The sequence below is a fragment of the Pholcus phalangioides genome, unplaced genomic scaffold (genome assembly GCF_987345545.1).
Source record: "Pholcus phalangioides strain wild (caught in Gottingen) unplaced genomic scaffold, Ppha-v1.0 ptg000022l_1, whole genome shotgun sequence".
In the NCBI taxonomy this organism is placed as follows: domain Eukaryota; kingdom Metazoa; phylum Arthropoda; class Arachnida; order Araneae; family Pholcidae; genus Pholcus; species Pholcus phalangioides.
The window spans coordinates 12221360-12235502 of NW_028301615.1; the positions used below are offsets into that span (position 1 = coordinate 12221360).

The 14143-nt window shown below is 34.6% G+C and overlaps 1 protein-coding gene across 2 annotated transcripts in view; it reads left to right on the forward strand.

The window, feature by feature from the left end:
- The window catches only part of Ctl2 (Choline transporter-like 2), a 63047-nt gene that overhangs the window by 29078 nt on the left and 19826 nt on the right, over window positions 1-14143 (forward strand). For both annotated transcript variants that reach the window (XM_089249938.1, XM_089249939.1), the window contains 6 exons: window positions 341-424; window positions 3301-3413; window positions 3540-3662; window positions 6343-6442; window positions 10075-10167; window positions 10997-11087. In XM_089249938.1, the coding sequence (XP_089106064.1) occupies window positions 341-424; window positions 3301-3413; window positions 3540-3662; window positions 6343-6442; window positions 10075-10167; window positions 10997-11087 (604 nt within the window). The remainder of the gene's footprint in view (window positions 1-340; window positions 425-3300; window positions 3414-3539; window positions 3663-6342; window positions 6443-10074; window positions 10168-10996; window positions 11088-14143) is intronic.

Here is a 14143-nt window from a genome sequence, read left to right on the forward strand (position 1 = left end):
TACCCTTCTATAACAATCTATTCTTTTATGACTAAAGCTGACCATGTTATAGGGATATTTAAAGTTTTCATTTTTTTTCTTCTTAGGTACAGTAGCCTGTTTGGCTACCTAATCCACCTGCATGGTGCGAATACTGGCTCTTTGTAGGGAGGGCAGAAAAAGTCCACTTCTGCTCTTCCGCCTATGCCGGTAATACACTATTTAGTGAAATGGATAGAGATAGCTTCCTTCCCCCTCCCCAATGCAATGCTTTAATAGTTGAGTACATGGCGTGTAAAATAAATCATAATAATTTATATATTCTAAACATTCGTTTCATTTCATCTTCACTTTGTTTCAGATTCCTAGCCAAATTCTACAATGTGCAAGATGTAGGAGAAAAAATGTTTAGTGATTTGAAAACTTCATGGAAACACATACTAGCGTGCGTATAACAAATGATTATTTCTTTACGTTTCATTTTTTCTCCCTATTAATCTGTTACTTCTTAACCTTAGTAGTGCTGATATTGTACACCTTTTTCATTTAATTAAATTTAATTAAAAATCCTTCATTGTAAGTTTAGACATAAATATAATTTGTTTCGCTTTTTTAACTTTAGAACTTACGACACAAAAACTAGAATGTTTATCAATAGTTATTTCAATTTACTAAATTTATTATTGATCAGAAATATATTTTAGCAATGTTTGGCATCCAATTTTTTTTTCCTCTTTTGTAGTGATTTATTTCTAACTACTGGTATATGTATGTAGTTAACTGTTACAGTGGGACCATCACCTTTAGGGATTCGAAACAAATCATGACACAAGTCGAGTGGTAGTGAAAGATGAATAAGTTAATCATTAGGTGACTAATGATGGAAGTAAAAAAAAAAAAACAAATACAATGAAACGTCATTACAACAATACTTGATAAAATGATAAATTCCTCTACAACAATATTTTTCTATTGTCTAATATTATAAATTCCTCTTGATTCAACAATATCTTTTATTATGATAAATCCCTCTTGATTCAACAATATCTTTTATTATGATAAATCCCTCTATGACAATATTTTTTGAGATTTTGAAACTGGTACAACAATATTTCTTTATATTTCACTCAAAATCACCTTTAATATATTTCTAAATTGCAGACTAGTTTTTGTTCTTTCAAGGGCGTTTAATAACATCAGTATTTTGCGCTATCTACCCTCCGAAAGTTTTAAAGTTGCTGTGAAGCTACTTTCTGTGTAAGTGCACAAAAGTAGTGCTGTACAATAAACCACTTTACAGTATGGAGAAACTAACTAAATTTTATTAATCAACCACAATCAATTAAAATTTTTTGTTGAGAATAAATACTAAACACATTTTATGGTGGTACTAACACTGCCAATTCAGAAGAAAGGCCAACAACAGCATAAATTTGGTGGCGGCTGATGATAATGTTACTTCTTGATATAATGATAATCTCTGAACAACCATATTTTTCTTGGTCCGCAGAGTATTGTTATATCAAGGTTTCACTGTTACTGCATTAGCCAGCATGCTGAGAAATTTGAGTTATAGGTTTGGGTAATTCTTAAACTTCGACTCTAGGGAAACATATACTTTCTGGATATTATGTCAAGAAGAACTCAGAAAGAAAAGTAATCTGGTCTCCGCTGGGATTCGAACCCAGAGGCCCTCTTGCAAACCAGGCACACATGATACCATCTACACCACTGGAGACATACCGTCTTCCTTATTTCACGCACTGTGGCATGAGGTGCTGAAGTAAAGACATTAGTAACCTCTCTTAGCCTTCCTTATTTCATGTCACAGTGTGTGAAATAAGGGAGGCAGGGTCGTGTCTCCAGTTGTGTAGATGGTAGCATGCTTGCCTGGCTTGCCTGGTTTGCAAGAGGGCCTGAGTTTGAGTCTCAGTGAAGACCAGATGATCTTTCTGAGTTCATCTTGACATAATATCCAGAAAATATCTGTTTTCTTGATATCTTTGGTTGAAAAAAAGCCATAGATCTCTATCCACTCGATTGTTTTAATTGGCTGATTTGAACCTTATCCGTTCTATGCATTTTAAGGATCCTTTCTTAGGATTCTTTATACTTTTTATGAACTACATTCAGATCATTTCAGATTTATGTTTGCTATCACAAATCTTGATTTATTACAAATTTTGGATGCTAAGCATATTGGGGTAAGATAGATGACTTGACTGGTCATCTTTTCACCTTATCAGTAAGAAAGAGGCAATCAGAAAAACAGCACTGTGACTTATGTAATTTGAGCTGAAGATAAGGAGCTGATAGCATATGATGAGATTGGGATAGCATTAATGTGTTTGTACACTTTTTTGAAGGAACAAATTTCGTTTCAGTTTCCAATGGGTGATAAAACTGGCTCAAGGGTAAAAATATAAAAAATAAAGTGGTCAAACAGAATGGAATTGCTTGCCATACACTATATGAAATATACAAATTCATACACACTTGTTATATTCTTATTAGTTCTCTCTGTTAATTAATTAAATTTTTAAAAAGTATGTTGATCATGTCACATGTTTTACCCTTGGTCTGCCCATTAATAGTGACTCTATTAATAGTGGCCTTGGTTGATAAATGTTCTACTGTAAATTGTATAGACTGCAGCAGTGGCTCATGTCAATCAATTTTCTTTCCCTACCTTATTTTCTACTAATTTCTTATATGCCTACCTGCAAGAATATTGTGAGAGTTTTTCCTTAGTTTTCAAATAATTATTCTTATTTAATGGGGGAATATAATATGCTTAATAATAGCGTGTGCTACAAGCATTGTTAACAGTCATCCCTATTTTGAAGGTCATGTTCATACCATACTTTTTAAAAATAAATGGAATATTCATATTGTTTAGACACAATGAAAAAAATATCAACCAGTTTCAAATGAGAAAAAAAATACAATTTTATCTGATATTTTTACTAAACATGTTATGTCACAAAGCAAAACGAGGTGAGTCTACAGCATTTATTACAGTTGGTTTGGCCTCACCTCCAGCTGTTGGTCCCAAAGCAATCTTTGTCACTATTTTGTTTGGATTTTGGCAAAATTACAGGTAGTTTAATGATAGTGTATGATGATGGGAAAAAATCAGCTGAATCTGTTTTGATGAAATATGATCAGTAGGGATACATAAATTTAGCAAATGAAAAAATCAGAATTTCACAAAAAAAATGTTGATTTTGCATTTATTCGCAAAAAAAAACCCCCTTCAAATCAAAAATTTTTCATTTGGTGAATTTAATTTTCATCAGATATATATAACTCTTTCTATAGGATGTTATGCTTCTCTATGATGGGGGCTTTTATATGGATAATTCTGATGCGCTATATTGCTGGAATCATGGTTTGGGTGAGCCTCATTGCATCAGTGTTATTAACTGGATACGGTGAATATTTAAAAGTTTCTATTACTCCTGGTTATATTATATTATATTGCAATATAAATGACAAATTTCATTTGAATTGGTTTAATTTTTTTCTTGAACGTGCTTAACATTAAATTTTTTTCTCAGCTTTCTATTATTGTGTTTCTACATACCAGAATATGAAAAATATGCCAAAAGAAAATAAACAATTTACATTCTCTTTGAACTTGTCATCCTATTTTAATTCCACAAATACTTGGCTTGCTCTTGGTAAGTATAGATTTTAGTTTCTTCATATTCAAGATATTTTAATTGACATAACGTTAATCAATCACAATGTTTTATAACTTGGCATCCCTTAATTTGTGACAGTTTTATATTAAATAAATAACAGGTAATTGTTTATTTTTTAACTTATTTAGTAAATTAAAATTATTATTTTTGTTATGGAATTACGAATTTACGTTGATATTAGAGTTGCTATTAAAATGTTGTTCCATTATATAAAATATATGTAATAGGTTTTGAATCAGAAATGAAAATGTAGTGTATGTTTCAGTTTTTGGGAATAATTCTGTTACTTTATTTTCCAAAGTTTGGAAGAAAAAAACTGAGAAGTTTTTCTCCTTGTCTTTCTTCTGAGTTGGAATTTTGTGTTATCAATTATAACTCGAACACAATACCTCACAGGTGAAGAACGTTATCTCAGGGGGGTTCAACACATTTTCCACAACATGAAAGTTAGCGGTTCGTTTTTTTTACAATAAAAAAAAGTTAGACTGCACTTTTAAAGAAGAGATTTTCTTTAACCAGTTGACACTGTATAAAATTTATATAGTATAGGTCCATTTGTGTTTTTATAGTGTAACTGTGCTAATATGAACTACTTGAAACCCGGACCTCTTTGGATCATCAAAAAATTTAGATTACTGGGGTGTGTCTCTTGCACGTGAATTTTTTTTTATTAATGTGAAACAACTGAATGTTAGATAAGAGTTGCAAATCCTGTCTGTTAAATGACAAAGAGTCAATAAATCCTAATACTCATTTTTTTCCCTAGAAATATAGTGTTATATAATCTTTGTGCTACTGTAGTACTAGACGAAATGTCTGATTTCATGTAAACGTTTGAATCACTTTTTTTCTTTGTTTATTAACCGTGTGTGTGAAACCTCAGTCTATGACCATTGGGCAGTTCACTATTTTGTGATATTTTTATTCATTGGCGATTGCTGTATATTTTCCTTGCCTTACCCAAAGAAACCTTAAATCATTCAAGGATTTTTAGGAATCATTAACTTTATAGAATGAATAATATAAATAATAAATATAAATTCACTATCATGTTTGAGAGTTTTCATTGCATGTTTTTTGCTAGCAGCCACCTTTGTAAATAATGATTAGAATCAAGATTGGTAATTTCTATTGAATATGCCCAGTTACAAACTGTATGGTTAACTGTCAAATATATATATAAAATTTAGTTTAAAAAAAAGCATTGTTCAGATTTGGTTTTGAATAACAATTAATTCAATCAATTAATTGTTTGTAAAACTAATACATTATTTTTTATATAATTTAATTCAGAGATGGCTTGACAAATTCCAGGCACCAGATTACGGATTACTATTATGACTAAAGCATTAGAATCAGTGTCTAAACTTTCCTATGTGTGATTGCTGAATTAGCATCTGAGGACAACAATTTTTTTGGAAATTATATCAGTGTGTTCAATCAATTCTACCAACATGGAAATGGCCCAACAAGTCCTTGAAAAGTTGATATAAAATAGCCATTATTTTAGATTTTTTAGATGTATCAAACCCTGTTTGTATTTTTTTTCTTTCCCAACATTCAATCAACATTTTAGGTCAGTAAACCTTTTTCTACACCTGCGGACCAGTTAACAAATCATAAATAGCGTCCAAGTGGCACAGTGGTGAGATGCTTGTCTTCCATTATAGAGGTTCCTGTTAAGGTCTATGGGTTCGAATCCAGCCAAAAGAACATCAGAGAAAATTCTTTACCTATTGAGCCTGGTGCGACCACTGATAGATGGCACCTTTATTTCCCACTGAAATCCACTAGTCGGATGGCAATATATGACTGGAGTTGTTGTGCGGTATAGTAGTTAACATGAATGAACAATTTATGTGACCTTTTCCACTGCTCACCAATTCTGGAAATATTGTTATACGATAATTTGCTTCCTATCAAAGTTGGATGGGAAATCTTTCTCTCTAGAGAAAATCACGTCATGTACTTCCATCCACATCATGGAGAGAAGGGACTGTCTGCAAGGGCATATTGAGGTGTAATCTATCAGTGGTTGCCTCAGGTCGGATAGGGAGAAAACTTTTCATTCCCTGGGATAAAACCTGAGGACCTGACAGTTGCCTTCATGGTAGTAGATCAGCATCTTGCCACTCATGTCCCAATTTATCTGACCAGTCAAAATAGAAATAATTGGCATGACTACTGAGAGCTAAAACAGAAATAAAGACCTAAACAAACAGTACTTTATTTTTGGAAACTAGAGTTAATTTTCAAATTGTTAGACATCCATTGCTTCTTTGTTAGAACATTTTGTATGTATTATATGCATGCATTTAAACATGATTGCAGCATTGTTTCTGAATTCATCTGCAGCATTAACTTCCATTTGATTTCTCTGTTTGGTTTTTGCAACTCACATGGTTAAAAAAGTCTTTTCACAAAAAAAAAACCATTTTGAAAATGTCCTGCTCACCACACAACAATGTAACTCCTCAATCATGTGTAACGGCTACATGAAATGGAAAAAATGTTTTGTGGACTGATGGCAAATTCCCATGGACCGGTCCGTGAACTAGATTATTGAATTACTAATTTTGTGTGAAAATTGTTGTTACAAGTCAGTTTAGAACAGTTTTGACCAGCAAATTTTATTCTTTAAATTGCATTGTTTCAGCTATCTTATCTGGAACTGTGCTTCTGATATTGATTCTTCTAACAATATTCCTGCGGAAAAGGATTCTCTTAGCCATTGCTTTGATCGAAGAAGCAAGCAAGTATGTCCATAAACATTTATTAAAATTTAATCTAAGTACAGTAAAACCTCTCTATTGCGGAGGTTAATTTTTGTTTGAATTTCTTTTTTGCCTTACACTGGTAGGGCAAAAAAAAATTTGTCTGTAAAAGAGTGGTGACCGTTAATCAGGGGTTCAAAATGCAACTCCCGACCATTAAGAGGGGCTTTTACTGTATCTTTATGTAATTGACTTTGCATAAAATGTACATTCTTATTTATTCTTAATTATACACTGCTTGACAAAGAAAATGCAACACCATGAAAGAGTGACAGCAGAATGTGATGAAAATTGGCAGACATATACAGAAGGCATATAGAAATATGTAATTTTCATTTCAAACAAATAATGTAATACAGGGATCAAATATACAGGTTAGTTAGTAGGAAGTAGGACCACCTCTTGTGGTGGTACAAGCAGCAACCCTTCAAGGTACAGAGGAAATGAGAGTATGGATGGTTTGCTGAGGGATGGTCAATCATATGCTTTCAACCATACTCCACCGTTCATCCTCCAGCTGCTGTGGTAGTCGTGCGGTCATAGTGAGACTTGTAGTGCGGGGACCCGGGTTCAAACCCCAACCTTGTCACAGTGGTTGTCGGCTGAAGTTGGTTTTCTGTGGTTCCCAACTTCGAGGCATAAATGTGAATCGATCTCTCAGTTCAAAAGTCTCTCCACAGATGGCAACAAGCCTACAATGGTAAACTCATCAAAGATTACACTTCACTCATAGTTAGAAAAATTGATGGCAGATGACAGCACTACACATAACAAGCATTACACATCAACTAACTTTACATCAGGTTAACTACACATACACACACGTTCCAACATGTACCAATTCATCAGAAGTTCCGTAGAGGAATATGGACGAGGTGCATGTGTGGTTTAGTAGTATTAGTTCGTCCTCCAGTTGAGTCTGAGGCAGATCAAGCAAACGGCCGCCAATCACATCTGACACATGCTCAATGAGTGAGAGAACTGGAGACATCACTGGTCAACTAAGCATCTGGGTATGTGCATGCCTGCTGATGATTGCTGTGTGAGATCAGGCATTGTCTTTTGCTGAGAAACAGAATTTTGCAATCACTGAAGGTAGGGAAATGCAAATGACTATAGAACTTCACTTATGTACCGTCATATCGTCGTTAAGCTTCTGATATGAACCGGCCGTCCATGGTGGTGGTACTCCAAACCATGATGCTGCATTGTTGAACAGTAGGGTGTTCAACAGTTGCAACAGGATTCGACCTGTCTCCACATTCCCTCCACCCTCTTATTCTACAACTGTCACTGGTAAAACGGAAACAAGACTCATCGCTGAACACAATATTGTGCCATTTAGCTGTCCAAGTGGCTCTGTTCTGACATTATTGCAATCTGTGGCATTGGTGCCGATGCATCGTAAAGTGCAGCCTGACTGCATGTCGCTTTCGACCAATCATTGAGAAATTGTTCTAGATATTGAAACATCCTTTACATCCTGCAACATGCTTACACTCATGGATTGTGTTTCTGCCACCGTATGCCTTCGGCTGTGTCGATCCAAGCATTCTGACGTCAATCTAGAGATGCATTCGACGGTACCGATGATGTCATCGATTCTCTTGCTGCCAGTCTTGAGATCTTGGAGAGAGTCATTTATCCAGTGTGATTTGAGTATCCTGTGAGTGTACTTGAATGGTTTCCTGGAATTAAGTTGCCATTTAGAGAGCATACCTTCTTCGCCGTTGTATTGTATAGTATCTTTAGGTACAACACCGTCCTTGTCTCAGAGCACCTGCATGACAGGATTGGAGTGTCTGTATACAGTTTGGAGAGATGTACTGCCGACCAGCTTGTTGTCAGGATCAGTGACGTATCTGTCACTACATCCACATTTCTTTCTTCACATCCTTTGAACAGTGGATGCATGTAGGCTTGTTTCAGCTGTGATGTGATAGAAGGACCAACCATCTCTTCATAGGTAACATGAATCCTAAAACGAAAGCCTAAAACAAAACCTTTTCTGAACACATCCGGTTGTCGAAACTGGCTTTGTTGTTGTCTGTCAGGCATCTCTTTAACTACCCATGTCTTTTGAAAAATGGGTTATCCTCGATGACAGGGAGTAACAGTTATTGACTTATTTGGTATTTCCTTCCAGAATATCGCTAGCTAATCACATGACGAACGTGAATTTCAGATCATTTGCATAAATTGTTCAGCTGTTCATTCCTGGTATAATTTGCATAATTATACAACCATACCTTCATGGTGTTGCATTTTTTCTATCAGGCAGTGTATATTTCTTATATCATCTTCCAAATGAAGTTTTTGAATTGAGTGGATAACTTTATTACAATTTTAATAACAGTCTGTCATATAAATTAACACATTAGTAAAACATGCCTTTTAAATTAAAAATAAAACAATATATATTTCTAATAACCTGTAATTAGTCTTGTTTTGCAAGACAAACAAAAATTTGTAACAAATTTTGACACAATAAATGAATGATGTCTTGCAATACAAGTAGTATGTACAGTAGAACCTCATTATAATGGGCCCTATTATAGCAAACGTTTGTTATGACGGACAGTTAAGAAAATTGTAATAATAATAATAAAGGGTGCTTATTTTTATCTAACAAGTTTTACATTTCCAAGTGTGATTAAGCATTGATCATTGTGTTGTTTTTGTGTAAACATAGATGTGCAGCATTACTCATACAGCTCACCAGCCAAAAAAAAGTTTAAATTAATGCATTGTTTGCATACATCTTTTTCAGTTCAACCTATGTTGAAGGCTGTTTTTTATTTGATTATAATTTTTATAGCTAACTACTGTACTTTAATTATTGCATTACATCCCTATAAGAATTATTAATTATGAACCAGACATTTGTTAAAACTGATAACTTTTACCCCTATTAGTCCATTGTAATGAGCTTCTACTGTATATCAAATCCTCCTTTATGCAAACTCATCTAAGAGGCTTTGTCTATACTGTATGTGTTACATTTCGAGCATCACATGATCACAACTGAGCCTAGTCCTCATCCGGGAGGTTCTGATATGCGTATTACTACTTGTATTGTGAGACATCCCTAATTTATCAAGTCAAAAATTCTGTTACAAATTTTTACTCGTGATACAAATCATCACTTGTTTATAAAATCAAGATTTGTTGCAAATTTTTGCTTGTCTTGGGAAACACTCTTAAATCAAATTACCTGTAATCCAAAGTTATATTGTATTATGCCACATAATATCATGTGCAAATTAGAAAGCTCTAATAGAATGGATTGGTTAGTTGGTTGAGATGATTTTCTGAATTTATCTTTAATTATTTATGGATTTAATGAATTGTATTTATAATACTGCATGTCAGGGCTTCTCAAACTTTTTCCGCCCACAGTGCCCCTAATAAATGCTTATCCGCTCTTTCCCTGAGCAGTTTAACAAAGAATCTCTTTGAAAAACCTTTGTTGAGCCACCACCCCACAGCACCCCCGACAAAGGTTAGCAGTGCATCAGGGCGCCATGTCACACAGTTTGAGAAGCCTTGTCGTATGTGTTTGTGTCTTGTTTCATTTCATTTTATTCTTGATTTTTCTTTTCTTCCCATTACAGGGCTGTAGCTGCTATGCCACTAACACTACTGTTTCCGTTTATACCTTATCTTGTACAACTGCTTAATTTTGGATTTTGGATTGCTGTATCTTTGTATCCTTGAATCTAAACTTTTTGAAATATTGATTGTGGATGCCTCTGTGAATCAGAATATATTTTTATTTATATAAATGATCGATCTGCTGTCAGCAAGAATGAATCATTTGTGATTATTAGAGAAAAAAAGGCAAAAATCACTTTTCCACCCTGAAAAGTAATTTCGATGGTTTTTTTGGTTTGAATGATTTGAAATACTAAATTTCTTTACATTGGTGAAGATTGATTTGCTCCCAGTACATTTCGTCCCAGACACTTCACCTCAGCGCTCGAGTGGCACTCTCATAAGATTAAGGATGAATGTGGTCAAATATGAAAACAGTGGTCTGGGGGATATTATGTTACAGTAGATGAGTGATCACTAAATAAAGTGATCACTTAAATAATTGTATGAGTGACAAAGTGTGTGAGTGGGTGTATGACCATATGAGTGATCAAGTGAGCGGGTCAGAGACCAGTCGAAGGGGTGAGTGACCATATAAGTGAACAACTAGGATGGGCAGAAGAATGGAGGACATCCCCCAATCACTGCACACATTTTCAGTAATTCTACCCCTCCCCCATTTGAGGAGCATGTATCTGCTGCTTATGTTCCTAATGTGTGTAAACACTCTTAGTTTTATTAATTTCTCTACAAACCTAATACACATTATGTAGGTGGTTCAAAAAGTGAAGTAGCAAGAGCTCTCATGAACAAATTTTATTCTGGCACATAGCCTGAAACACAGCAGTTTATCGCTGGTACACAGGTTTTTTTTTAAAGTGATGTTATAATTTTCTCATGTGTATGTTTCCAATCTAAAAAAATCTTAACGGATTGGTTCAGATACATTGCATCTAGCACAAGAACTCGTTTTGTGGTTGAAAATGCAGATTCAAAATCTAACTTGCAGAATGATACAACTTGCGATCCAACTGTGAGTTACTATTTCAATTCTGGTTTAGTTTTTACTGGGCACAGTAGCCTAGGTGAATAAGATACTTGCCTACAGTACCAAATGATGTTTAGAGGTGTCGTGAGTTTGATGCCTGATTCATCTTTGTCAAAAACTTTCCTGACTCAGGGGTACAACAGAAACAGTGACAACATGACCATAGAAAAAGATTGCTACCACAGTGAGTCCCATATCGAGGGGTTAGTGCACCAACCTCTCTGTGAATATAAAAATGCAAAATGTAGAACACTGCCATTCAGAATCGGCAATAAACTGTAAGTCCCGGTCTAATTAGCCCTAGTGTGCAGAAAATGACCGTGGTGCAACAAAAATTATCATAGTTCTTATTGTAGATAAATACAAAATTTTTTTCTCTACTATTTTTTATTCATATACAGGCTGTCTGGAATTGCTTGGTCAGCTGATTAATTTCTTATATACATTCCCCCTGTGCTAAAACTTCCAATTAGTGAAATGTAAAACCTGCTTCAAAAAGTCAAAAGAAAAAAAATTCATATTCTTAAATGGGATATTTATTGACGTAAGGTAATAAAGATGAAAAATTATTATGTTTTGGTGACATCGCTGTGTTAGTTTTAGGTGCTGTGCACAAATGGAATGACAACAGTTTGATGATCATGGAGTGAAATGAAAAAATAAAAAAATAACGCAACATATCTCTGCCTCTTCAGCAGATAGAAATGAATTCCGGAAACATTGGTGCATAATTATGTAGCAAATAAACATTTACTGAGAAAAACTTGAGTAATCAATTTTCATGACCAAACTCGTTTGAATAACTAAAATTTGTTTTTTTCAGAATGAATGCATCAGTGGTTAATGGGGGGGGGGGGGGATTAGCAAGGGAAATGTATATATTATGTAACATGTTGTTTGTATTTTGTGCAACAAACATACAAAAGCACAGTAAATAAAGTTACCTAATTGAGGTTACATAATTTCAGATTAATATCCATTGGTTAATAGTCTATAAGGTTTTCGCGGCCATCATTTGATAAAAATTGTTTTTTCGGGTTCGAAGACCGTCGTCCGTTTGAGTTTGTTCTCAACGTTTCCCCAACACTAGTGGTTGGCATCATCAGGAGAATTGATAAACTGGATCAAAGTCAAGTTTTCCGGAGTCTCAGGTTGTATTTATGGACATAAGTGGCTTGAACTACACTATTGTTTTGCGATTGGTCAGTTGATTCTATGGCTGGCAGCGTATTGTAAACAGTTGTTATGCTGGTAGAACCTGATTGGCCGAGAGATGTGGAGTTATCTGATTGGCCGAGAGATGTGGAGTTATCTGATTGGCTGTTGTCATCATTCTGTTGCTGGACCTTGAAGGGGAAGGTTCTTGTTCTTCTGAGAGCTGGTGTCCAGGATCTGCTCAATTTCAAAGTTTCTTCTCTTCTATTATAGCTGTTTTTGTGCTTGTATATTTCAATAGCCTCTCTGTAGATTCGTGGGAAGAAGTGGTCAACATTAGCTATTACCTGTGTTTTGCTGAACTGTACACTGTGGTTGTCGTAAAGCGCATGCTCTGCCACCGCCGACTTTTCTGTTTGGCCCATTCTGCAGCATCGTTCGTGCTCTTTTATTCTCGTGGCCACAGATCTTTTTGTGCTTCCAATATATACCTGACCACAGGTGCACGGTATTCGGTAGATCCCCGGTGTTGATAGAGGGTCACGGTGGTCTTTTGCTGATCGCAGCATTTCACATATTTTTCTGGTTGGTTTGAAAATGGTCTTTATACAATGTTTTTTCATGACCTTGCTGATTCTTGCCGTCACTCCGGGGATAAAAGGCAGCAGAGCTTTTCCAATTGATTGTGACTGCTCATTTTCCGTTGGTGATTCCTTGATGGAGCGTAAGGCTTTCTTGATGTCGTCTTCCGTGTACCCATTAGAGCGGAAAACTGATTTTAAGTGCTCAATCTCTTTACCTAGATCTTTTCCTTCACATGAAGAAGACTATGGGGAAACGTTGAGAACAAACTCAAACGGACGACGGTCTTCGAACCCGAAAAAACAATTTTTATCCATTGGTTAATTCCATAATTTCTATTTACTCTACTTCTCACCATAAATACCAGGGAATAAAATTCCTATTTCAAATCAGATGAGGAAGTGAATAAAACATGATAAAACATAAGTGATTCAGTCAAAGATAAATGATAAATTGGTAAAAATTAAAGAGAAAGTAGGAAAATGAAATAAATTAAAAATATAATACATCAATATTTTTTTAGATATTCTTGAATCTAGATTTAAAAAAAATAAATTATTGTGTAATTTCCTGTTTATAATCTGTGTATTATGTGTTAAAAACCGTTGAATTTTTTACTATAGGCTGCTGTGTATTATATCATCAGCTTTTTGTTTTCTTGAAGTCAAAATAAAAATATGGAGAGACACTCCTGAAGAACTATGATTGTTACTTATTTTCATGATTAAATTTTCTTGAGTAAGGTAAACTGAGGCAAGTGGAAATTGGGAGTAAATGAAACCACAAATGATTTGTGAAATTCAATTCGCTTCTGGGAATGGTCTCTTGCAGAAGTTTTCTTTCATACCTACTCTGTTTTTCAGTAAAAATATAATTGGTATGATAGATGCTCATATAAGGTTACAAGGAGCTTTCTTATGGAGAAGTTAGGTTGGTGGTCAAAAGGCATTACCTGTTGTGACCTTTAGATTTTGACTATTTCTAAAAGTATGAGTTGGCCTAATATCGATATTTTGGTGCCAATTTCTTTTCTTTTTTTTTTTTCTAATTACTTTATCTGTCATTTTAATATGATTATATCTCTTTAGGTGAAGTAGGAATTAGGAAATTTACTTTTTCCCCATGTATTCACTTTGCTGAGGTAAGTGTAACGGAATGTATTTACACACTAACCCCATACCCCAGCATTTCTACAAATTTTGCATTTCTCTTCTCATTTGCCTCATATAATGTCGGATAATATTTATGGGGAAGGGTATTTTTAAATTGTGAGTTTTCTACATTCCAAAGTTTTAATTAACATT